Genomic DNA, 26,410 nt, shown 5'->3' on the forward strand with positions numbered 1-26,410 from the left:
GACAGAATAAAATATCAAAATGATCCCCACATACAGAAACATAAGGCAAAGCCAACTCAAATGATAAATGTAAAATCTTATGTTAGGTCTTCTTAAAAAGCCAGCGGCACAGATATAAAGATAGAGAAAACCTGGGATGGCAAAAATCTATGGGGAAGGCAGAGGGCATAAAACTGGGCTTTAAAAATTGGTCACAAACTCAATATGAATTCTCTGGACAACGTGCTGTTGACCAGCTCAGCACCCATATCCTGGGGAGATGTGGTCTTCTAGGCCGATCGCTCAGCAGAAGGTGCTCTGGACTCATCTCCTCCTGAGGCAGAGTTCAAAGGGCTGCTACCGCTTGGCTTGAAATAGCATAGTACAGTGTCTTTAGGTGAGAGACAGACTGTTGTCAAAGGAAGACGGTAAATTTGCCTCCATGTTGTCCATATTGGACTAGGAGAACCAGTGGTTCCTGACAGGGAGGTCAATGGCAGGACATTACAAGGAAAACCCTTAATGGCTTAGGAATGGTGGACAATGAAGCCAGATGCCTCAGAAAAATTGAATTCTGCATCAATGGCTATGTTGAAGCAGACGATGGATGGCCATCAATCAGGGATGTAACAAGTGCCTTTCTGAACAGGAGGTTGGACTTTGTTTAGTAACTCTGATGTAGGGTCATGGTAACAAATACATTTATGCATAGTAATGCAATACACTTATACCTATATGTATGTATGCACATGAGCACAAAACTGAAGAGAAGTTTCAAGGAAAATATTTATCCTTACTCTATTCACTTTGCTATTTTCTTTTCTATCTCTTATTTTCCTTTTTTTTTTTTTTTTATACTGGTAAGAATCCACTAAATCAATCTTACCACCCACTGAAGTGTGGTGACCCATAATTTGAAAAACACTGGACAAAAAGGTTGTTTTTTTTTTTTCCCCTCGAATACTTTGGATGGAGCTTTCAACTCTAAAATTCTATGATTAAAGAAAGCAGATTTTGTCAGTCATGGAAAGAAATCTATGGCTTATAGTTTAATCAAATGTCCCACAGGTGGCAAACAAAGCCTATTAAACTCCAAATAATGCTCTAGATATGTCGAGCTCTACAAAGTCTTTGAATGACCCCCAGGAAGACCTACATTGGACAGTGTGACCCTCTACACGCCACACATATGCCAAAACACAACACTGAAGCAAACATTTCATAAAATAATTCCTAGTTTTACTCTGTGTGATACCTTCTGATAGTCTCTCTTCTGTTCTATTTCACTTTTGAAAAACTCTTGTTCGGGACGCCTCAACTGCTCCCACTACCTTCTAATGAGTAACTACTCACAGTTTGAGAACCCTTTCTCTTCTAGAAAGTTGGGGCTGGGCTGAGGAGGGCCGCTCACGTGTGCTTCAGACCTTAACTAGGAAACTGGGCTAAAGAACGGTTAAATTCTGCTAGGGAAACACTTCTGAGAACGGAATTTGTTGGTGCAGAAAACAGTCCTCTAGGGGATTCAGCAGAACATCCAGAATGGCCTTGACAGTAGAGGCCACTCTACTGGTCTGAGAGGGAGTGGACCAAAAGCCTAATTATAGCAAACGAGAGACATGTGTGGCCTCCTTCCCTCAACATCAGATAATGTTTTGGGGAGAACCTTGGATTACTTGGAGTCTCCCTTCCTAAATATTTTCCTTCATATTATTCCTTCTCAGCTTCACCTCAGAAACAGAACTCTCCTCAAGATTCTCCCACGCCTTAAATCTAGTGCTAATATTACACCAATTATACTAACTTCTTTTTTTTTCATTTCTTATATGAGTTTAATGATTATTGATCTACTTATCTGTGAGAGAGAGAGCGCATGCATAAGTGGGAGAGGGGCAGAGGGAGAGAAAGGGAGAGAGTATCTCAAGCAGACTTCATGCTTAGTGTGGACCGGATGCCGGGCTCAATCTCATGACCTGGGGATCATAATCTGAGCCAAAATCAAGAGTCTGACACTCAACTGACTAAGCCACCCAGGCACCCCATTAATGTTTTTCTTTAGTAATAGAGAAGACAGTATCATTCATACCATTAAATTTTTTTATCACAATTTACCCATTTCTTTTTTTTTTCTTCCGAGTTTTTATGTAAATTCAAGTTAGTTAACATATAGTGTAGTATTGGTTTCAGGAGGAGAATTTAGTGATTCATCATTTACATATAACACCCAGTGCTCATCACAACAAGTGCCCTCTTTAATGCCCATCACACATTTAGCCCATCCCTCCCCTGCCCACCTTCCCCCCAGCAACACTCAGTTTGTTCCCTATTGTTAAGCATCTCTTATGGTATGCCTCTCTCTGTTTTTATCTTATTTTTCCTTCCCTTCCCCTACGTTCTCTGTTTTGTTTCGATTATACCACCCTCTAATGCTATTTTATATTTCTGTCTTTCCTGCCAGGCTATGTGCTCATTAAGCATGCTGATTGCCTTACTCATCTCTGTGTTCCTTGGAATGTCTTCATGATCCTTCAAAAGATCTGAAGGGACAGACTATATGTTCCTTTCCTGCTTAACACTCTCCATTGCTCCCTATTCCCTTCAGGACAAACATGAGCTCTGTTATTATGCCTGTTTTGCTCTGACCCTTTTTTGCTCTCACCCATCTAGCCTTATCTCTTGCTTCATAAAGCTTCAGATTTTCTAAGCAATTCCAGGAACATCTTCTTGCCTTCAAGCCATCACTCAAGTAGCTTCTTCTAGCCCGACTCTTTTCATGCTGTGTCTTCCCTCCTCTTTGCCTGGTTATCACAGATGTGTCCTTCTTTGCTCCTGTAAGAAGCCTTCCCAGACTCCTTCAAAACTGAGTTAGATGTCAAGCTGGTATTCCTCTGGGCCCCTGGGCCCCACTCCTGCCTGCAACACTCCCCACTTGGACTATGGTCTCGTCTGCCTTCCCCACTGGATTGTCCAAGCAGGGGCAGTTGCTGTTTGACCCCTAAATCTCTTGTGCACACTTTGCACATAGAAGATACTCAATCCATACATGTTTGGATGAACATATGCACGTAGTAAGTATCTGATAAAGACTGGCTAAGCTGAATTGAAATACCTTCAAAATTTGACCGTAAGAATAACAAGATGTCCTAAATCAGGGGTTGGAAAACTTTAGCCGGCTACAAGGTATTGTAAATAAAGTTTTATTGGGGGTGTGGGAGGGCACCTGTTGGGATGAGCACTGGGTGTTGTACGGAAACCAATTTGACAATAAATTTCATATTAAAAAAAAAAAAATAAAAGGCCAATTGTCCTTAACTGACAATTGGTTAGTATCAGAATAAAAAAATATACAAAAAAATTTTAAAAAATTAAGTTTTATTGGGACCCAACCATGATCATTTGTTTAGTTATTGTCCATGACTGCTTTCTTGCTCCAATGGCAGAATTGTATAGTTGAGACAGAGGCCATATAGGTGGGAAAGCACAAAATATTTACTGACCCTGTGAAAAAAAACTTTGCCAACCTCTGATCTGAGACAACAGTCTCTAACTTTGTACCACTTCAACAGTCTGAGGAAGATCTATGAACCCTTCTCAGAATATTTTTAAATGCATCAAATAAAAAATCCTCAGGATTGCAAAAAGACACCAGTTATACTGAAAACAATGATCTAAACAAAAAAATATTACGATTATGGTAATATATGTACTTCTTTATTAGTACATTAAATAATGATGCCTAGTGATGGATTAAATAACTATAATTGTTTCAAAGTAGTGATAAGCATTACTGGTATTAGGAGATATGTACAACAGTTGTAAAGGGACAAAATAACATACCTGTGATTCTATTAGTGGCAAAGCCACGGGAATTGCTAATACCACTGTAGTTTGTTGACTACATTCCTATTTGAAGGACATTACATTTCAGTTGATAAAACTAAGAATGTAATTTTTGTCCAACCAAGATCCAGGGACCCCCTTGAATTCTATCTATCTATGGACCCCTTGGGGATCTATAGGCTACAGGTTAAGCATCCTACTCCAAGAGAAGAGACATGATCCCATAGATTATCCAGGGGTAAGAGAAAACCTCACACTCAGAAGAGCCTCTGATTCTCTGTCCATTTTACAGACTAGTTTTATGCAGGACTTGTTCTACACTAGAATGAATTGCAGAGGAAAATCCTAAACTACTAAGTAGTCATAGTTAAAAAAAAATGTATTATTTGACCTTCAGCTTTCAGCCTCTTTATTTTTTTTTAATTTTTTTAACGTTTATTTATTTTTGAGACAGAGAGAGACAGAGCATGAATGGGGGAGGGTCAGAGAGAGAGGGAGACACAGAATCTGAAACAGGCTCCAGGCTCTGAGCTGTCAGCACAGAGCCCGACACGGGGCTCGAACTCACGGACCGCGAGATCATGACCTGAGCCGAAGTCGGCCGCTTAACCGACTGAGCCACCCAGGCACCCCAGCCTCTTTCTTTAATTATGAATTGGTTCAATTCAACCAAATGACAAACAGATAGATACAATGGGGGTAATGATAAACTCAGCTGGCAATTTGTCCCAGGCAGGGCAACTGGAGAGCATGCTTTCATTTATAGTTTACAAATGTCTCCCAATGCTGTTACACCAGAATTCAATTTATGTGAGCTCACATCAATCTGACCAGGGATTACATCAGGATAGCTCATGGTAGGAGGGATGGAATCTTTAAAGGATCAATTTGTAGAACTCTAAGTCAGACTTCTGCAAAAACATTTAGAACCACCCTTCCATTTGATCCTAAGTGGAGGAACTTTCTGGCTACCAGAATGTCTGAGATCAGGCACCAGCCTAGAAGGTGGTTCTAAGATGATTTTTTACTTAGAAACTAAAGATAAGAAAAAGGAATTTTTTGTGAAGCATCACTTGTTAATATGAAATCTCAGCTGACATCAAAGCAAGCCCATTCTTGCTTCTTTCTGATTCTAGTGGTGGTGGTAAGGAAGGCTTATACTTAAACAGCACAACTTCCTAAATACTTGCTTGAAAAGAAAGGAAGATTTTTTTGTTTGTTTTTTCCCCCATTCTTCCCCAAATTAATCAACTGTATAGGAACAATTCTTTAAATATTTTAAGCTTTATACTTTTGGGGCCAAGAAAACCAACACAAGGACTACATCACTGTTAAATATTGTAGCCATTTGCCTAATTATTGCTATAAATTCTAGTGAAATGCTACACAAAAAGTTGGCAATTCACTTCCATCTTATGAAGAGCTCCAAAACACAGGTTATCATTCAACATGAAAGAAAATAACAATGGGAACTTCCAGTTAGTCTTATACATGAGGTATAAGCTTTGCCATCTACTGGTATTCCTCTTATGATGAGCAAACAAAGCAAAACCCCAACTTGGGGTTGGGGGGAAAGAGGAGGCAGACGTGTGTGAAGATCCCAGGTGGGTTTTGCCTGGCTTACACTTCTGCAGTTGGTAAGGTAGATCATTGGTTACTGGCCTCTGAGATTAGTGGTAAAGGGTTCATTGAACCCCTGTGGCTCATGTGCCAACACATTTCCATTTCCAACACACGAAAAATCTTCTACAAGCCACTTCTCTAAGTATGGTACACACAGCTTTTCATATTCACAAGCCTCCTGAGGTAGCTGTTATTGTCATCCTTACTTTACAGTGGAGGGAAATAAGGCTCAGAGAGGTTGAGGAGCTCATACGAGGTTCCAGCTAGTTTTGGCATTCTCTAGGTTCAATCCTGTGACTGTCATGTCCAAATGTTCATCAGCACCTATTTGACACATGGTATATTTACCCCATGCTAGGTGTTATATTCTACAAAGGGGAACAAGTCAAGATGTTGCCCTCATGTCCTGGTGAGGAAGACCTTGAACAAGTAATTAACTACAAGTGTGTTGAGTGTTGCAAGTAAATGTTACAGGTGTATCTAACCTAGTCTGGGGAGGGGGCAGGGTTTCAAGGAAGGCTTCCTGGACAAGGTGGTATTTAAGCAGGGGTCCTGAAGGCTGAACAAGAGATAGCTAGGCAAAGAGGTAGAAGAACTATCCTGGCTGAGAACAGCAAACATGAAGACTTCTAGCCAGGAAAGAACATGGCTCTGTATGAGAGCAGAAGAGATCTATCCCCAAAGTCACCATAGCAATGGTTCCTCCCATTGACTGAGCACATTTGGGAGCCAGGAGCTGTTCTGTACATTTCATGTGCATCAGCTCATGTAAACAACTCCATGAGGTAAATAGATTGTTATCCTTATTCCTCTGTCTGAGACAAAGAGAAGTTAAATAATCTACCTAAGATGACACAGCTTTAAAAGTGGTGGAGGGAAGGGTTGGACCAGGGAGCTAGCCCCAAAGCCTATGCATTAAACTTCCAGTCTGTACTGCCTCACCTTTGTCACGAGGACAGCAAACCAGGGTCACTGGGTTCTAGAGGGCAGATGGTCCAGCCTTATTTATACACAAGGAAGCTAAGAATTAGAATTGAGCAACTCATGCCCAGGATCAGAGAGGCCAGCTCTGGGCTATGTCTTCTGATTCTACATTTGAACAAACTCTAACTTGAAAGATGAAACCAAGTATCAGACTAGAAGTCTCAATTCTTTTTTTTATTAAGTTTTTCTTTTAGGAGCTCCTGGGCGGCTCAGTTGGTTAAGTGACCAACTTCAGCTCAGGTCATGATCTCACAGATCATGAGTTCAAGCCCCACGTCAGGATCTGTGCTGACAGCTCAGAGCCTGGAGCCTGCTTCAGACTCTGTCTCCTTTGCTCTCTGCCCCTCCTCCGCTTATGTTCTGTCTGTCTCTCTCTCTCTCAAAAATGAATAAACGTTAAAATTTTTTAAAAATTTTTATTTTAATTCCAGTATAGTTACCGTACAGTGTTAAATCAGCTTCAGGTGTACAATAGAGTGATTCAACACTTCTACACAACACCAGGTACTCCTCACAACAAGTGCACTCCTTAATCCCTGTCACCATTTTCACCCACCTTCCCCACCCACCTCCCCTCCGTTTGTTCTCTAAAGTCTCAATTCTGAATGAGAAACTTTAACCTTCATAGGCCGTGACCTTGACCATGAGTCAAATCACATCATCCCTTAAAACTATTCAAGGAAAATCCATAATCCATTGAGCTTCTATTCTGAATCCCAGATTTCATCTTTATTTTAGTAACAGCCTTTACAAGGTAACTTCCTGCGAGCAAACTAATTAAATTCATTTGTTACTTGCAGATTAAGGAAGAGTTTTTGATAGGATGGAAAGACAGATGGCTTTGACAAAAATATCAATTTGTACAATAATTTAAAAAACCCACCCAAGTGTGTATGACCTTAAGATTCTCACGCGAAACCAATAGGTAGGCATTGCAATCGGCTTAGAAGCAGCCCTGTGTGAAGATGAATTTTGCAAGTCTTATTATGGAAGGCATCTGCAAGAGACCAGGGAAGTATTTGAGCAGAAAGTTGTGAAAGGGAAAAGAGGGCAAGCATTGCTTTTTCTCATTTATTAGGATAACTGTCTTGGGCTGAGATTGAGATCAACAGTTCTTGACCAGCGTCCTTAATACATACACAGAAATATTTTGAACTTTCACATGTACCCCAAATAAGCCAGTGTGGACTTTTGTTTTAAATTAAAAACAGCCACTATCATTTATATGTGGAATTTAAGAAACAAAACAAACAAGCAAGGGGAGAAAAGAGAGAGAGAGAGAGGCAAACCAAGAAACAGACTCTTAACTATAGAGAACAAACTGAGGGTTACCAGAGGGGAGGTGAATGGGGGGATAGGTGAAATAGGTGATGGGGATTAAGGAGTACACTTGTCATCGTGAGCACTAGGTGCTGTGTGGAAATGTTGAACTTCTATATGGTATACCTACACCTAATATAACACTGCATGGTAACTATACTGGAATTAAAATTAAAACTCAAAAAGTAAACAGCCACTGAAAGCTCTAATCTACCCTTTCCAGCAACTGTCAATGCAAAACTCAAGCAATTTTAGCTCATCAGGTCACACTTGTAGAAAAACTATACTTAAGTTAAATGAAAACTGTTTTTCACCTGTAACCAACCTGATAGATAGCGTATGTGGGTCATGGCACCCCAAATGGAACATCAGAGATAGGGAATATTTTTCTAGGCCTTTAGTTTTCATTGCCACCATAGTATATATTTTTTGCTTATGAGAAAGGCACTTACCCTGGGGAAATTCTTAGGCAGGAGGAAAATTGCTCAGATATTTATAGCTAAAATATTTCAAAACATAGGTAGCTATATTTATGCTTGGTTCTTATTTTAATAAACAGTAAGGACTGCTGCCTCCAAAGAAATTTTCAGTATCACTTTAGAAAAAAAAAACTCCTTCACCTCAAATGCATGGCTTTTCTGTTTTAAAAAAGCAGGTAAACGTTTGAAAAACATTGCAAAATATGTTACAGCCTAGGCTTACTTAGAATCGGCCTCTTCACATTTTTTTCTACACTAAAATAAAAAATCTACTGTTAGTGAGGAAGCAAATAAATAGCCCCCAGGCCAACTCTGGGGGAGATCAGATTACTCTCAACGAAAAGCTTCATCTTGCCTGAACCAGAGACTAAGACACTGAGAGCACCCCTTCAGGGTGGTCACCCTAAGGATGTCTTTCATTTTAAGGAGGTAGAAGCCGGATGAGAAACAAAATTTTGCTTGGTCCTAAGCCCATGACTCAAGACAGCATCATAAATATACAATGTCTACCTGAAATATCACCCAAACTAGCAAGTAAGCAGTCAGTACCCCCAGACTCTGGTCTAGTGTAATTCCTCAGGTTAAGCTTTTATCAGCCAGTTAAATCATTTTTAAAAAGGTTTTACACTACTTCTTTTTAAAATTTTTTTAATGTTTATTTATCTTTGAGAGAGAGAGAGAGACAGAGCATGAGCAGGGAAGGGGCAGAGAGAGAGAGGGAGACACAGGATCCAAAGCAGGCTCCAGGCTCTGAGCTGTCAGCACAGAGCCCAACACGGGGCTTGAACTCTCGAACCGCAAGATCATGACCTGAGCTGAAGTCAGACACTCAACCGACTGAGCCACCCAGGGGCCCCTAGGCTATTATTTCTTAACAAAGCCTTTAATATCATTATCCTCATCGACTAAGAAGACCAACTGATGTAGAAGTGCCTACCAAGGCAGGGAGACGGAGGAGAAGCTGTTCTTCCAGGGACAGGACTGGGAAGAGAATTTCACATTAAGGTGGTTGAAATCTTGAGGATAACCTCTGGCGGTGAACTGATTTCTACAATTTCCTAGTGTTGGCTTGCCAAAGGCCTCCCTCTTGGATATAACAAGAAACTAAAGACCTGTCACAGGTGTTTCTGTACACAGGAGGTATCTGCGCAAAAAAGAATTTAATATTAAAATGAAGCAGACCTTTCTGGGGAAAATAGAATGATGACTAAAGACTCCCAGAAGCTTCTCATGCTAATTGCAGTTTCTGATTTAGCCCTCAGAAAAGCTCTCTCTAAACGTATCCTTGAGCACTCACGCGTAATGGGATAGACTCTGAGACGTTTACAAGTGGATATGGGGATTTTTTCTTCAGCCAAACATTAAATACCACGAGAAGCTGTGAAAGCTTTCTTTCTAGAACAACAGCAAACAGCAGCCTAAGATGAGGCTTCGTGTATCCTTACCAGCAGGGCTCTGGGCGGGCTGAGTCTATGCTTCCATTTCTTTTTTTATTTTTTAGTTTTTAATGTTTATTTTTTTGAGAGAGACAGAGACAGAATGCGAGTGGGTTAGGGGCAGAGAGAGAGGGAGACATAGAAGCAGAAGCAGGCTCCAGGCTCTGAGCTGTCAGCACAGAGCCCGCCCGACGTGGGGCTCGAACTCACGAGCTGTGAGATCATGACCTGAGCCGAAGTCGGACGCTCAACCGACTGAGCCACCCAGGCGCCCCTATGCTTCCATTTCTGAAGGTGGATCACAGACATGAAAGGGATATAGGGCTTCACAAGAGTACTGAGCTGGAAGTCAGGAGACTTCCAATTTTGATTCTGTTCCCAACCAGTCATTTTACCTTGGCAAAGCAGCTTAAGCAATTGAGTCTCAACTTCTTTCTTTGTCAAAAAGAAGTAGTAGTGTGGAGGGAAGGAAACTAACAGATATTCAATATCTGTGAAACACTTTATGAAGACAGTAATCAACAATTTTCCAGTGAGAATTACATCAGCTTGATATCACATACGAGGAAGTGGAGGTTCTGAGATAAAATCATTTGACCAAAGCTACATATTCGGGAAGAAAACAGAGAGGCAGAATTCCTAGTATAGGGGCTGGGAATAGGGGTCAGCTTTCCCCATTCTGCCATGTTCCATTTGAAACTCCAAGATGTCCAAGAGTTTTAAATTCAAAGTTAGCTTTTCAGAAAACATGGTAAAGTTATACTGGTCAATATAAATAGATTTTTTAAAAAAAATTAAGAGTTGTTAGAATGGTATATAATTTTTAAATGCGTGTACATAAAAATTGGGGGCCTGAGCCCTCAAACGTTAGAGACTGTTTTCAATGTTAGAATGCATTTTTGTTGGTGACGAAGTATAATTATTACATGTAGGTACATAACACCCATATATATCTTACACTTTTGTAGGTTTTAATATCTACAAAGTTCCCTCTCATATGTGATTTCAGTTGATCCTCCTGACCACCCACTGTAAGGCTGGAAGGTTTTCACCCATCTAATTGCAGATAAGGACTGGCAGTCAACGTCTGGGGCTCCAAGTCACCTCCCTTTGTCCCACTCCTGATTGCAGCAGCAGCTGGGGGTGGAAAGTTTCATGTGAGCTCAGATTTGCCTTATAGACCAGGATCCAACCTCAATCACCTGCTGTGCTCATATCACACCTTCTTCTATCCTGAGATCCTTGTCCTTAATCTACATGCTGGCAGAACCTAGAAATATGGGAAGTTATGCCCCTGAAGGAAACCCTCAATCAAGAGAGGAGAACGGAAGCTGGTGGGTAAATGGCTCCTGTCCTTTGAGAGGGATTCTGCATACTGCAAAGAGTGCTCAGTGGGATCAAACCTCCATAGAAGCCCCTGCTACCTCTAGAAGTGACTTCAGCGACATAGTTATACATCCTCCTTCCCTGTCTCACCCTTTCCACTTTCTCATTCCTGCTTCCAAATAAAATAAACCACTTGCACTCTAGCCCTTGTACCAGGCTATCCTGCGGGGGAGCCCAAACTACAAGAGGGACTGAAGTATCAGGGCTGCAAGTGATCAGCGCAGGGCCTCCTGGCCGGCAGGTAGTGGAGGCAGGGCTCTCTTCCGGTTCTTCTGGTTCAAACCCCAGCGAATCACTTTCATCGTCCACTTTCAGTTGTGCACACAAGTTAAGCCGCAATGTCTACCTTTTGTCAATATGCCAGACTTAAAAACAGTTTTAAAAATACATGTTTTAGCTCACAATTAAAAATAAATGGTAGCCATCATCTTTGCTGGTGGTTATACAGACAGTCTGCTGGGCTAGCGGAAAAAAAAAAATTGCATTTCCCCAAATTTCAAAGTACTACATTTTGCTTTGGGTGTGCTAGACAGAAATGCATCACGAATGAATGTGAATCAGAAATGTTAAGATTCAGCCCAAGTTTTACAAATGAGCAAGCCGAAGTTTTAGGACTTTCGGTGTTTCATGTTTACTCTTGGAATGAGCATTAGAATCTCTTCTATTCCAGGCACACCCCAGCTTTGCCTACCAAATTTGTTCAACAGCAGGTTTGCCGATTATCCTCAATGATGAGCATCAGTCTGGAACTTTGCAGTGGGCGTCGTTTCCTTCCTCTAATTTTCTCAGGATCTCTTCTTCCCTCTTTCATTAATAGCACCACAATTTTCCTTTGAGGAGCCAACCCTTCCGAACTCTCTCCATCCGTGTACTTCAGGTGCGAATGACCCACCAGTTCCAGAGCTCAGAATATGACAAATGTTTGCCCAATTAGGGTAGCCTCCTCCCTGGCCACAGTGACTGGCTCAGAGAATGGAGAGGAACCCAACCCTGGCCAACTAAGGTGAACACTGAGACTCGAGTGGGTCCACTGAGAAATGACCACTCTTTTCCTGTGGGGAGCTACGCTAGTGGGTGGCAAGTCTTCAGTGCCTGGTGGCCGTCTTGCCACATCAAAAAAGCCTTCTTGAAAATGAAGCCAATACAGGGGAAAGCATAGCACAGAGATGGACGGAGACAAATGGCTGCTCTGGAACAGATCACATCTTCCCTGAATCTGGATTTTCCACCGGACTTTAGAGTCACAGGAGTCAACATAGAACTGCCTCGTCTTCTTCCAGGCTTCTGCCACTTGCAAGTCAATAAGTCCTGCCTGAAACCAGCTCTGTCCTCAGGCATTAAAGGGACTCCGTGCAGAGTGCTTCTCTGAAGAAACAAGTATCTATTTTTCACTACCAAGGAATAGGCGAGGAAGTCAAGCCACAGAGCAGAGCTAATCAAATCTTGCCAGAATCATCTGTCCCAGCGTCAGAAAGCCTCAGGAATGAGGTGCTGAACTAGTCCCTTTATGAATCAGGAAGCAGCAGGCTTTAGACAAATCCCGCCTTTAATGTAGAGAATACTAACTATGCAGACGTTTCCATCAGCCAGGTGCTCAGTTCACACTCCAGCTGTTACTGGAGTCAGAGAAAGGACCTTAGATTAGGAATTCTTTTTGCTTGGTGTGTGTGGGGGTGGGGGGAGCGCGTGCACATTGTTTTTGTTTGGTTTAGTTTTACTTATTTTTGCTTAAAACTACATAGCAGCATTGAGAATCCATGTTTTTACATCTGTAAGCTTTCGGAAGAATTTCTTGTCACTCTTGTACCCTCTGATAAAGCTGAATAACAAGAACTGGAGAGGCAGACGAGAGAAAAAAACTGAAACTGAACCAAGAAACCGGCCCCACAGCAAATCAGGATGTGAAGGAAACAATGACTTATCGATGTTTTTCCCCCCTCCCTCAAGAAAAATCACCATCAGGTATTTATTTCAGATGTAATGTTGCAAAGCCAGGGAGGCGGGTTTCAAGAGTGAAAATGCAGGCAGGCTTGTTGGCAAATGATGCCTTGGGAGTTTTCAGAGCTTAAGATAGTCCTGACTGTGAAGGGGAAATGAGGCGGAGGTACGGTGAGTGCAGATGGGTTTACCAGATGACCCATCTCCAAAGAGGAGTGGGGACAGGTGCTGGCCCAAGGGCCGAGTAAAAATGCAGGTCTTCAAGCCTTTGTCATCTCTTAAATACACAGACAGCAGAGACGGCTCTCCATGTAGTATCCTATCGCGCTTGGAATACCCAAGGTCAATACATATGGCTTTTAAATGTGACACACAAACTTACCTGATGAATTCCACAGAATAGTACTGAATTGGGGAGCTTCCTTCACTCTTTCCAGGTTTCCAAGAGAGGGCTACCTCAGAATCAGAGACCACAGTGACATGTGGCTGCTGGGGTGCTGATGGAGGCAGGCAGGAATCTAGGTGGGACAGCAAACATCTAGAGTTGGCGGTGGTCTTTGCTGCTGGGGATGTTTAATATATAAAAAGCTTGTGCTTCCCATTGCCTAAAGATCTCTGTTCAGAACAGCCTCAAAATCCAAACCAAACACAAAAAATAATCACAACTGGATTCACCATGTAAGGTTTGAGATACTAAAAGTTGGTCTTCCCTTCTTCCCCCAGCCCCCTGGCTGAAAATCCAACTAAATTACGTCCGGACCCCTGGCCCCGGGACACACAATGGTGTGTACCCTTTAAAACCCTCAACCACACTCCGACCTCCTGGTAACCTTTCATCTCTGTTTGCAGGTTGGAATTGATACCTGCAAGGAAAATTGAATGCAGAGCATTGCTGTCACTTACATTCAGTTCTTCTGTGTGTGTGTGTGCGCGTGTGTGTGTGTGTGTGTGTGTATGTTGTGTGTGTGTTTTGCCTTGACCATCAGAATGCATCCTAAAGGTAGGACATTTGGGAAATACCCTCATGGGTAAAGATGTAAGAGTCACCCATGATCCTATCACACCAAGGTAACTGCTATTACTCTTCATATCTAGACTTTCACATCTCTCGGCCTTTGTTTACACTATTGCTTATGCCAGAAACATTTTTTCCTGTCTTCTCTTGCTAGCAGGATCTTATGTAGTTTTCAAAGTTCGGGCCCAAAATATGGATCTTTCTAAAACCCTCCCTGATCCCTGGAGTAGGGGAGGTGCTCCCTCCTGAGTGCTCCAGAGCCCTTTGCGCAGACCTCAGATGCCCTGGATCTACTCACCTATCATTTGCCTCTCCCTCCACAATGAGCTTGTGAGCAATGATGATTGAGTAACCTTTGTCCCCCATTGTCCAGCATGGTGCCGCATCAACGAGCCTTTGTTGGGTTCCCTTTGCCTGTAAATCTCTTCTCCCACTGTCCTTCCTCCCCTTTCTGATTCCCACTTACTGGTCAGACCTTCACTTAGCAGTCACCTCCCCAGAGAATTCTTACCTCACCCCTACATGGGGTCTCCATTTGTACGTTCTTACAGCATTTACCACAATCTGTGACTGCACATTAACTAGGTCATGTCTTCACCCACCTCATTGAGTTCTGAGAGCGCAAAGGCTGTGCCTAGTTTTGTTCACCGCCAGAGCCCAGCATGGTGCCTGGCACACAGTAGGTCCTCATTGATACATACTGAAGGAAGGAATGAATGAATAGCACCCATCGTTTTCCTAATCTTAATGAATTGAACCCATTTTACCTTGGGGCAAAGTAGTAACGTGCCGAGGAGAGCTAAGCCGTCCTTTGCCAGTCTGGCTGTAAGCTGCTACACTCACTCGATATTCAGTGCCTGGTTTCAAGTCTCCGATCACTTCCTCCTGTCAATGACCAGACGGGAAATGTGTCAATGACCAGAAGTCCTAGTAGAGCAAACCAGACAATTTCCATGAGGGCTGCATCTCAAGGCCCCTGTGAAACCACAGGGGACAGAGACCCTTTTGCTGTCTCTAGGGTTGGCCAAGTTTTAAAATTTGCAGAAAGGAAAACACCATCACATATTTCCCACAACTAGAGAATTACCCTTTACTGGAATCTATACACTGTTCTAGAACTAAGACTCATTCTCCCTATCAGATATGACTTTTAACATTTGAGTTCTTTGATCAGAGTACTGGGCTGCTAAAATCGAGGTAACAATCTTTTTGAGGGTCGGAACCCACCAGTTTTCTCTCCCCACTTACACGACACAGATGTTCAGAGACTAGCCACAACAGCAAACTGACGTCTTGATTTGTACTAAAGTGGGGACTCCAAGTTTGGTTCTCAAATTTTAAAGGGCATCAGAATCTCTAAGAAGGCTTAAATCGTTGGGTCTGGCCCCCACCCCACCCCCCAGGGTTTCTGACTCAGTACCTCTGGGAAGGGGCCTGAAAATGTGCATTTCTAAGAAGTCTCTAAATGCTGCTGCTGGTCCAGGGACCCCACATTGATGAAGGGCGTATATGAACTTCACCTACACAAATGGCCCTGACCAGAAAGCCCCAGCTGAAGAATACTCACTCCACTTTAGGCTTTGACAAAAGCAGTATGTCCCTGGGACTACAGTGCTGCGCAGTAAGTGGGAGTCTGGGTCTCACGGGTCCCAGCACACTGTAGCGGAAAGGACACCGGCTTTGGAATCAACGAGTCCTGGGCTTGAATCCTGATCCTGCCACTTATTCCTAGCCGTGGCCTTGATGCCACATCCCCTGAGCCTCAGCTTCTTCCTCTATAAAATGGAGATGATATATAACAATCCTGCAGAACTATACTACTTGGGATAATGTGTGTAAAGTGGCTGGAACCGAAGCCGTCCTCAAGAAATGGTGGTAATGGCTGCTGACTTGAGTGTGTGGGGCCCTTGCTCTTCTCTGCGTAGCTAGGCTCCAACACTTCTCTGAGACCCAAATCTTCCCCATTACTCCTGACCACTGACCTGATCTTACCCTACCGACTGTTGTGCCACTAATCTAGTACTTTCCTCTACTACAAACCATGTGCTACTATTTCTCCTATGGGATTGTCAGCGACTTGAGAGCAGGGATCCTGCCTTGTGTTTCCTCGTAACCTCTTCTGCAGATGACCAAACCTTCTTCACTGTTGCTAAGGAGAATTCACCCACTGATCAAAAAAACTTTTAAAGCATTCAACAAATAGTTACCGAAGACATACTACAGTAGTTCTTAACTTTGAGTGCACGTTAGAATCGCTAAAAATTACCAGTGCCTGGACTCCACTCCAGACTACCTACATCAGAGTCCATGGAAGGCTGGGCTCTGGTGGGCAGTTTAAAGCCCTCAGCTCAGGCTAATGGGCAGCCTGGTGTAGGAACCCCTGGTCCAGGGCTTGGCTCCTCCCCTGTGCTCTGAATTATATCCGTTGTCCACCCTCTATAACTCCTTCCCCTCTCTTACCTCCCTGGTCCTTCTCTATTTACTGTGTTCATCTCTCCCACCTTAAAAATGGTCAGCACGCATACACCCACCTCCTCTCTACAGGGGCAGGGGTTACCTCCACTTTCTCTCCTCCGATTCACTCCTCACCAGGCCTCTCTACACTATAAACCTATTGAGATGCTCTTACCAAAGTTACTACATAACTCTGTAGTAAATCCAATGGAAATGACTCTCCATGCATGACTTTTTGCACCTTTCAATACTGTTGCTTATCCTTGCTTCTTAAATTTCTTGGTTCCCTTGGAAGCCTTCTTGGCTCCTTCTTGGTCTCCTTCTACTTCTCTCATTGCTCCTTCTCAATATTCTCCACCCACTCCCCACTCTCTGCTTGCCCTGTACGTGTTGGTCCTTCTCAGGGCCTCACCCCTCACCATCTTGCCCTCTCACTCTGTAGTCTTGCTTGGGGCAGCTCATCTACTACGTCCTTAGCTTCTAGCACCACCTTCACTTGACATCTTCCAAATCTGCCTCTCAGTTCTGACCTGCCTCTTGATGTCCAGACATGGGTTTGTGACTGTCTCTAGGACATCTCTACCCAACAACACCAAGCCACTCAAGTTCGACATAACCAAAGCTCAACTAATCGTTCCTCCTCCTGCTACTGAAAACCAAATAAGAAACTGCCTCCCCTCTTGTGCTCTCTCTCCTCATTACCCAAACCACAAGTTCTTGACACTTGCCCCTTTGTGTTCACCCCTCCTCTCTAACCACCATTCAGTCAGTTACCAACACAGGCACCAGGACTCTCTCACATCACTGGAATCTATTTCGATCTATCCTCATGGCCACTTAAGCACAAGTCCTCATAATTTTGACAGGGGGTTCAATTTTCCCTGCTACCCACGCTGCCTCCATCACCAGCGTAGACTCCACCTGCTACGGTTATGTTCCTAAACGTCAAATCTGAGCCTCTCACTTCCCGTTTAAAAATCCCCTTAGAATAGCCCAGTGTGTCCCCCTGTTCATCCTTCTAGCATCATCTCATGCCTCTTCCCTTCCTTGCATTCTGTATTCCAGGCATACTTCAGAACTTGGCAGGGCGCAAATTTATGCCATTCAATTCCTTGCCTCTGGGCCTTTGAACCTGCTGCTCCCTCCACATGAAATGCCCTTCTCTCCACTCTTGCCTGGTTCACCCCTGCTCATCCTTCATGACTCAGTTCAGCTGAGACATTACCTCATTTCTCTGACCCCCAGCCTCCAGTCTGGTTAGGCCCCCCTCCTCTGTGCTTCCCTGGCGTCCTTGGTGTACCTCAATCTTAGCACCACTCACCTTAGATTGTAATTGTCTGTTTATTTGTCACCTCCTCCCCACCCACTTGAGGGAAGGAGCAAGTCCTTAGTCCTCTGGGAACCTAAAGCTTAGAATAGTTTTACCAGACAGGTAGCAAATACTCGAGCAATGCTTTTCTATGAATGAATAAATGAATGAAGGAAAAGCGAATGAATGAAAGAAATCAAATCAAGGCGTCCAATACAAGCAGATTACCTCATCAAGAACCAGCTTCTACTACTGAATCCTCTGTCCCAGTACCTCTGTCCCAGTCCCTGGAGTTAGCAACTCCAGCAACAAGGCTGACTTCCTCTTACCTACTTCCTCCCAGCCACCTCCACATGCCTTTCAGATCTGCTCCCTTCTTCCACTTCCTCTGAATCCTTACCTGGGCCATTTCTCCAGCCTCCCTGAAGGTTTCTGTCGCCAATCTTCCTCTCCCTTCCACTCTGACTCCCGCCAGCCTACATGCAGCTACACAAAGGGTCGTGGCTGAACGTATGGACCTCACTCCAAAGCCCCCTTTCTGCCCTAATTCTCTGCATTGTGCACCCTAGTTCCACTATCTGTCCCCTGGGTCCATGGCCAGTCAGAAATTAAGGGACTGGTGGTACCAAGTAGATATAAGGCTTCTCATTCTCTTATAGGCCATGACTAGGCTGTTCCTATGACAGTAAAAAATACACTTTCAAGCCAATACCCTCACAGCCTTTTGCTTTAGGATCCTTTTCTCCCATGGAGTCTATATGCTATATGACATATGAGAGGAGTGGTGTCGTTATAGATTATTAAAGATATTAGCTATGAGCCAATACCAAATACAACTACAATTAGCATGTATTATTGTGTGTTTTCTCTGTTCCAGGAACACATAGCCTGATTTAAATCTTCCTTCAGTCATATGTGGGAGACAGCACTCTTATTTTCATTTATAAGGGAGAAAACAGAATCCTTGAAAAGTTAATGATTTGCTCAAGGACATGAATTTATTAAGTGACAAAGTGGGGATTTGAATTCCACTTTGTTTGACTCCAAAGCCAAGTTCTAACTCGGTAATACATGTACAAAAAATATTAAATATATTTAAATTTTTTTAATGTTTATTTATTTTTGAGAGAAAGAGGGAGAGAGAGAGAGAGAGTGGGGGAGGGGTAGAGAGAGAAAGAGAGAGGAAGATACAGAATCCAAAGCAGGCTCCAGGCTCCAAGCTGTCAGCACAGAGCCCGATGTGGGACTCAAACTCACCAACTGTGAGATCATGACCTGAGCCGAAGTCAGATGCCCAACCGACTGAGCCACCCAGTTGCCCCTTAAATATATGTAAATCAATAAAAAATACTTAGCAGAAACACTGAAGACCAGATTACTGCACAAAAGTTTATGTACCAAAAATTTTTAACTTATCATTGAAAACCAAAAGACATTAGACTTGTAGAAGTTGCTTATGTAGCTTGAAAAACAAACTGTTTTTTATATATGGAAGAGTAGTCCTACCTTTAGCCCGAGTATATGATAGATAGATAGATAAGATAGATAGAAGGTGGCCCTCCCAGAAGCCAACTTTTTCCAGTCTTTTCCTGTGTCTTTCCTGTTTTGACTAGCTGGTTAGTTGGCAGGAGGGAGTGAGGGTCAAGGGCACTGAGGAGCTGGGGCCACGGAAAGAGGAGCTGGACTCAGTGATTTAACCATCACTTCTTCCTCTGACATAAATCGTCCCAAATGAAACCTCTCACTATATTCTGACTAGTGATAACCCTTGGATTCTTTATGAAAATACCACAGAAATCCACAAATCTTTCTATGTCTATCCTTAAATGTCTTATAATGATTTGCATCAAATTAGATAAGATGCTGTATATGCACTTTCTGAAGTAGAAAAACAAAGTGTTTTGTTTTTTGCCTTGTGGAAGTTTGAGAATAAGTCAAAATGCTTATCTCCCTTGGCTTTTATTTCTATACAAGACGGTGAAAGACAGTGAGGGAAATTGCCTTCTTGGAGTAGAGTCCAGAGTGAATTCAGCAGTCCTCACTGCCCCCTTCCCACACCCTTTTTGGGGGGTGAGGAGGCAAGGCTGGATGCTTTGTTGCAAAAAACCCTGCTTTGTGTTTGTCTAGCCCTTTCTGAAATGCAAAACCCCTTCCAAAAGCTGCCTCCCTTGTCTTCTCAGCAACCCCAATGGTTGTCATGAGATCAGAGAATTCACATCTCTGACAGAAAAAAACAAGGCTAGTTAGTTCACTGAGCCCAAGAAGAAAGCTCAATGACATATAGAACAACAATGGGTCTGGTTTCCCTCATACATACCATAATTTAATATGCTTCTAACTGCCCAACTCTCAAACATAGCATATCAAATTTTCAGGCTATTATTCTGTTTTTCAGATGTCCAGCTGCCTTACCCACATCTGCTTTACCAGTGCCATTCCTCTATTCACAGTCTGTGACAGGGATGACTGTTTCCTCATATCCATTTTCTCCTTTCTTATAATAGAACCCCTGTATATCAGTTGGCCCATCACCACTCAAGGATTACATTTCCCAGCATCTTTTGCATCTAGCTGTGGCCATGTGGCTAAAGTCTGTCCAATAGAATTTGAGTTAAAATAATGAGGGCAATTTCTGAGTTATCCCTTAATAGGAAGGGCTGTGTACCCTTTCTTCGTTTCCTCATCTAGTGGCTAGAATGTGGATGTTATCAGTGAGCCAATTTGGACCACGGGAAGGAGGGCCAAAGGGGTTGGCAGAACAATGAGATGGAAGGATTCTGGGTCTCTGATGGAGAGAAGCCACCAGAACTGGTTATATCCAGACAGGTTATATCCTGAAGGAAACATGAATGCACATCTTGTTAGAATCACTATTATCTTGGGATTTTGAACTGTTAGATTTTTATCCTAATTAATACCTGACCCAATGTACAAAAATAATCTGGATTGCTATGTACAAGGAGCCCCTGAAAAGATGGGACTATTCTTAACTGAATACTTCTTGCTTTGCGATGACAAAACCATGCTGAATGGCTCTGAACTTAAATCTCTGACCCTGATTTCAGATTCTATCTTTACCCCCTTCCATACCATACTTTTCTCCTATGGCTGGAAACCCAGGTCATTTGTTTCCAGAAATGAAGCTCTATGTTTTTTCATTTACTGGTCCAGACAGGTAGCTACTATTCCACAAAGGAATCCAGTGAGCATTGCTGGAAGAAAGCACAAAGTGGGAGAGCACTGGACCAGGAGCCAGGAGACCCTGGTTCTGCTACCAAATAGCTTTGCAATCTTGGAGATGCCACTTAACCTCTCTGGGCCAAAGTTTCAACACTAAAATACTACTATTGCTCTAAAATTACCTTGTTGGTAGGTAGTAACCTTGGGTGCAGCTTCACAGTTAACTTTACAAGTCAAGGCTCGGCCTTGGTTGCCTTGGTAGAAGTTGAGAATATCTAGCATCATGACATGGGAGCACCAGAGAAACAGAAAAATGCTATCTTCCAAACATTCTTTTTCCAATGGCCCTGATGAAAGCTATGCAGGCCAGAGTGGAGGGAAAAATTGGGGGATTCTATTCCCTTAGAGGTCACAGAAAGCTAGAAAGTATCTTCCAGGGTTTCACAGAAAGGGCAGCATTGACTTTGGGACTGAACACATCTTCCTTGTATGGGTCCGTCCTGTGAACCGCAGGAAAGCAGCATCCCTGAAGCTTGTCCGCTAAAATGCCCACACTTAGGCCCATTTGCCCCATAAGAACTAAGAAACTCCCAGTTGGGAACCATTACTAGGCCACCCCTTCATTTTACAGTCAAAGAGAGATTAGATCCAGAGGGGTTCAGTAACCTTGCCTAAGATTACCCTTGCTCTGGTGAAGGAAGGAGCTGGGACTCCATGCAAGTCTCATGATTCTTGCCTACGTCTTCTCTCTGCATCCTGGGATAAGACCCAAGTGCAATCACTATCGTGGGTCAACCAGACCAGTGGACTCCAAAGCAGGGTGATAGTGTATCTCCCTGGGTGAATAAGACAATGTCCTGGGATGACAGAAGAAAAGCACTTTCTATTTTTGTTTTATTTCCTCCTTTAAATCCTGTGGAACTTTACAATGTACATAATTTGTTAGTAGAGTAGCATGTGTATAATTTATAACCATACACACACACACACACACACACACACACACACACACACTCACTCAAATATTTTTCAACCGATCGTATGCATGATCCGAAAGTGTGGAGCCCACCAGTTTAAGCATTCATTTCCACTTCTAACCCTAAAAAGGACCAGATTGCCCTGGTTTATTTTACTACTTATTTTTCCAGGTTGGAACCTGCAAGTTGTTCTTCTAAGTGTCAAATGCTACCCAAATCAGAATCCTCCATGTAGGCAGATTATCAGAGGATACGATCAGTGGCCAACCTGATCTTCTGTTTGGCATTAAATCCAGCAAGCCAAGCAGTTTTAGGTGACCTTGTCCTGACGTACTGGGAAGGTCTGGAATCACTAGAGGCAGCGAGGAAAGGAGAAGGGAAAAGATGGGTGAGGGGAAGCACCTCCACAGCGATGCTCGCTAGTTTAAACACCTCCTCTCCTTTTCAGTCTTGCTCACCTAGTCTTGGAACAGAGCTTAAATTACTTCAACCTTTAAAAATGTTCCTCTTACCCTTACTCTGCCACGTGAGATGAAGCAACACATAGGAGAATAAAAGCGACTTCTTTCTAAATGATCGAACATTCATCTAGTATGCTCTGTGGTCCCTGCTTACACTGGAGCTAAGCACTCTCCCTTGGGCCTTAATCAGTATGACCGAGATGCAGGAAAATCAACATTTTGATGAAAAGAGACCCCCTGAATCCTGGGTTGGGGCAAGGGTATAACCTTTCCAAAGCATACTTACAAAAATCACCTGACGATCGGATTGTCCCTGCAGAGGAAAAAAAACAAACAAAACAACATGAAAGGAAAGCAAAACTTATAGGTCTAAAATGAAGCCTCTTCTACAGACAGCCAAGGGCAGCAAACACACATCTTCCCATCTGAACTCCCTTGACCGCTCACTCGGTTCTTGTTCCATGAACGCTGTGGTACTGAGGGCTCTCCGCCCATGACCTTATTTGGCAATCACCGCATCCTTGTGCTACAGGCTGATACGATACGGTACAGAGGTTCCCAAACTTTCTATGTTCACAGCACCTTTGCTGTCTCAGTAATATTTTTACAGCACCTCTCAGGCCAAAGAAATGCCTAAGTGTTCCATTTGTTCGGTAGTTACACCCAAACAACTTGGCATTGGTAGTTCACACAGATGTCGCCCTTTCCCTTGAAAAGTTGAGACAATCCACAGTATCCCTGAGAGGTTGGTGCAGAGCCCTGGACACCCTGGCACACAGTTTGGGAACCACAGATACACTCCCTATAATACAGTTATTATGTGGATCCCCGTTTTGTCCATGAGGGAACTGAGATCCAGTAAGGTTAGCTTCTTGTAATACAGCATCGGAAGGCAAGTCTCTGAACCCAGAATCACTCTGCTATACCAGACCCCTCCCCTCTTCCTGACTCACTGCCTGTACGTCTAGGCATTATTTCTCTTCCCATTCTGTATATTCTGCGCCTCCCCCCACCTCCCTACCTAAACACACAAGCACACGGGCCTGTACACACACACAAACTTGTCCTCTTGGTTCAAACCATTCCCTTTGACTTCAGTGCACCTCCCTCTCGTCTGCCTTCCAGAAACTGTCCCTGCTTCAATTCTCAGCACCTACTTTGACCACTTGTTTTTATACTAAATCTTCCCTCTTCAAAACTTCAGTCTGTCTATTAAGCATGTTCATCACATCCGGTCTTATGTTGCTCTCCAACTGTGTATCAGTAAGAATGTGATTTTCCCAGAGGACCGAAAGCTGCCGAGAAAAGGGGGTCTGTGTTGTCCTATGCTGGGTGTACGGTAGCAGCTATGAAAGTTTGTTGAAATCAGCAAGGTATAATTTGATAGCACACTCTGATGCCGGGATGTAATTAACAAACAGATCATATTTAACATAAAGGCAATGATCATCACGAATGATCATTAACATGTACCTGGCTTTACATTTTAACACCAAAGGCTTTTTTTTTTTTTAACACCAAAGGTTTTTATTTTTGAGAGAGAGAGAGAGAGAGAGAGAGAGAGACAGAGTGCAGGCGGGGGGGGGGGGGGGGGCAGAGAGAGAGGGAGACACAGAATCTGAAGCAGGCTCCAGGCTCTGAGCTGTCGGCAAAGAGCCTGATGCAGGGCTTGAACTCACAGACGGTGAGATCGTGACCTGAGTTGAAGTCAGACACTTAACCGACTGAGCCACCCAGGCGTCCGCCCACCAAAGGTGTTTACGTACACCATTGTATTTGGAACTCACAACAATTATAGCCCTTTTGTGGGAGAAAGGAAAGGGTTAGTCAGATGAGGCGACTCCGGCCGAAGTTACTCAACCTGTAAGTGCCAGAAGGATGTCTGGAAGCCCAGGGTGCCTATTTCCCTCCTGCCTCTCTCCTTCATGTATGCACTGCAGTGACCTCCCCAGAGATGCCAGTGTCCAGCCCAGCTCCATGTGATGGGTCAGGGACTGGATTCCAGAGGCACCATCCAGATACCCAGACACCTGTCACCAGCGCTGTACCCTTGCTGCCTGGACTGTGGTGTAGGCAGAGCAGTGGGCCACACTCCCCTGCAAGATAGAAGGCTGGTGGCTGGGGACATTGCTGGCTCCTTGGTGGGGTCCAGATGCTTGTTGAAAGTTCCAGTGCTGCCGAGGTGAGATAGAACCTCTACTGGTGGCTTCCGTCATGGGCTAAGCCAATCTCCCCTTTTAAGATAAAACCATAGCAGTTGTGATGGAGGGCTTCTGGGGCAAATGAGGAAAGCTGAAGCAAAAGTCTGAGACTAAAAGCCTACCGTGCAAAGGACAAGCAAGCTGCAAATGTGCATCTCTTCTTTTTGAAGAGCTTTGGTAAAAAAACAGCCAACAGCCAGAGCAGGACTCTGAAGTCAGCCTGCCCTGGGTTTACAGTTGACTCTGTTACTCACTAATGTTACGATTTCGGGGAAATTATTTCACCTGAGTCTCAATGTCCTTGTCAGTAAAATGAGGTCATAGATAGTTGTGAATAAGAAATGGAAAAATGAATATAAAGCATGAGGAATAGTGCCTGGCAGGTAACAGAGGCCCAATGAGTGACAGCCACTTCTTCCCGGCGACAAATAGGTTTTCCACACACCAGCCTCACGAACACTTACTAAGTAGGACTTACAAACAACCCCAGCACCACGGCCCCCATTACAGCAATCTTCTGGGCATTGGTGCTAACTGCTTGCAGAGCAATTCAAAAGGCTCTAGCCTGTAGGATAATTGTAGTAGAATGGGGAAGGAGGCAGAGAGTGGAGGAAAGAAAACAGAACATGCCTAAGGCAGAAAAATTCACCCAGAGAGACCTTGACAGCAGAGAGAAAAGAAATAGATGGAGAGCCAACAATTGGTTAGTGGAAGGACGGGGTGCCTGCCGAGCTTGACAAGAAAAATAAACAACTTGGACCGTTGGAATATACATTTCAAATTACATCATTTTCTTCTGCATTGTGTCTCCAGGCTGCGAGGGGAGATACAAATGTGTCATATTTATTTATAAAGCTTTACTGGGATTTTTTTAAAAAATGGAATCGAACTTTATGAAGACAAAAAGGGGGGAAACAGCTGTAAGGTGGCTGTTTTCTCACATGACGAATGGGATGGGTTGAGTCCAGGATGGAAGTGTTTATGCCAGAACTTTCTTCATACCGCTGCCTTTCTGGAGATATAGATGCGTGTGGCGAGGGAATGTGCATGAAAGACATTTGTAAATTCCAGGGGACTATACAAACGGTTATTATTATTACATATACAGCATGCGCACGCACACACACACGATTAGAAATCCTTCTGGATATCGCTGAAATGCCAACCGCAGCTGTGTCTTTGTGGGAGCTGCCATGATGGAGATACTCACAAGGGCAGGGATGTCCTGGCTGAGTGGCACACTATGAGACCGCTCCTGCAGGGATTTATCTACGCCGACCTCGGAGTAGAAGACCTGGAAAAGACACAGACGTCCAGGGTGAGAGTAGGGCCAGCACTCCTCTACCAGATCAAGGTTCTGGGGTTCTAACTCCACTCACAACAACAGTGGGTTCTGAGGGGCACCGCCTCTCCTCACAGACACCTGTTCTGAGGCAACAAACATCAGCTTGACCTGGCCGGGCTTGCAAACTCAGAAGCCAGAAGGGAGACACGTATTAGTGAAATGGGATAGAGAGGGCTGGACCCAGCTCCTACTATTTTTCCCCAAACCACGACTTTCTCAGGCAATCTTCCATCTTCCCACTTTGGATACAACATGACTTCAGAAACACATCTCTCTGCTTTAAGAAGCCGATGGGATGAGGACCTGTGTGTGTGTGTGTGTGTGTGTGTGTGTGAGAAAGGGAGGCAGTAGGGAGATGCAGGTCCTGGCGTTATTGGGGGAGCTTCCGTTTGACCTCAAGTGGGCAGCCCAGCTCCAGGGGGCTTGGAGCCCCATAGGAATGTGGTCCCCAGTGTGGCCAGCTCTCTGGATGTCCCCAGAGATTTC

General features: G+C 43.7%; 1 protein-coding gene across 2 annotated transcripts in view; it reads right to left on the reverse strand.

Moving 5' to 3' along the window:
- The window catches only part of EGFLAM (EGF like, fibronectin type III and laminin G domains), a 470,630-nt gene that overhangs the window by 90,360 nt on the left and 353,860 nt on the right, over window positions 1–26,410 (reverse strand). For both annotated transcript variants that reach the window (XM_042996268.1, XM_007095458.2), the window contains 4 exons: window positions 25,790–25,873; window positions 22,665–22,691; window positions 14,765–14,882; window positions 13,365–13,500 (listed from right to left, as the gene is read on the reverse strand). In XM_042996268.1, coding sequence (XP_042852202.1) covers window positions 13,365–13,500; window positions 14,765–14,882; window positions 22,665–22,691; window positions 25,790–25,873 — 365 coding nt within the window. The remainder of the gene's footprint in view (window positions 1–13,364; window positions 13,501–14,764; window positions 14,883–22,664; window positions 22,692–25,789; window positions 25,874–26,410) is intronic.

This window comes from Panthera tigris, chromosome A1 (assembly GCF_018350195.1).
Source record: "Panthera tigris isolate Pti1 chromosome A1, P.tigris_Pti1_mat1.1, whole genome shotgun sequence".
NCBI classification, from domain to species: Eukaryota; Metazoa; Chordata; class Mammalia; order Carnivora; family Felidae; genus Panthera; species Panthera tigris.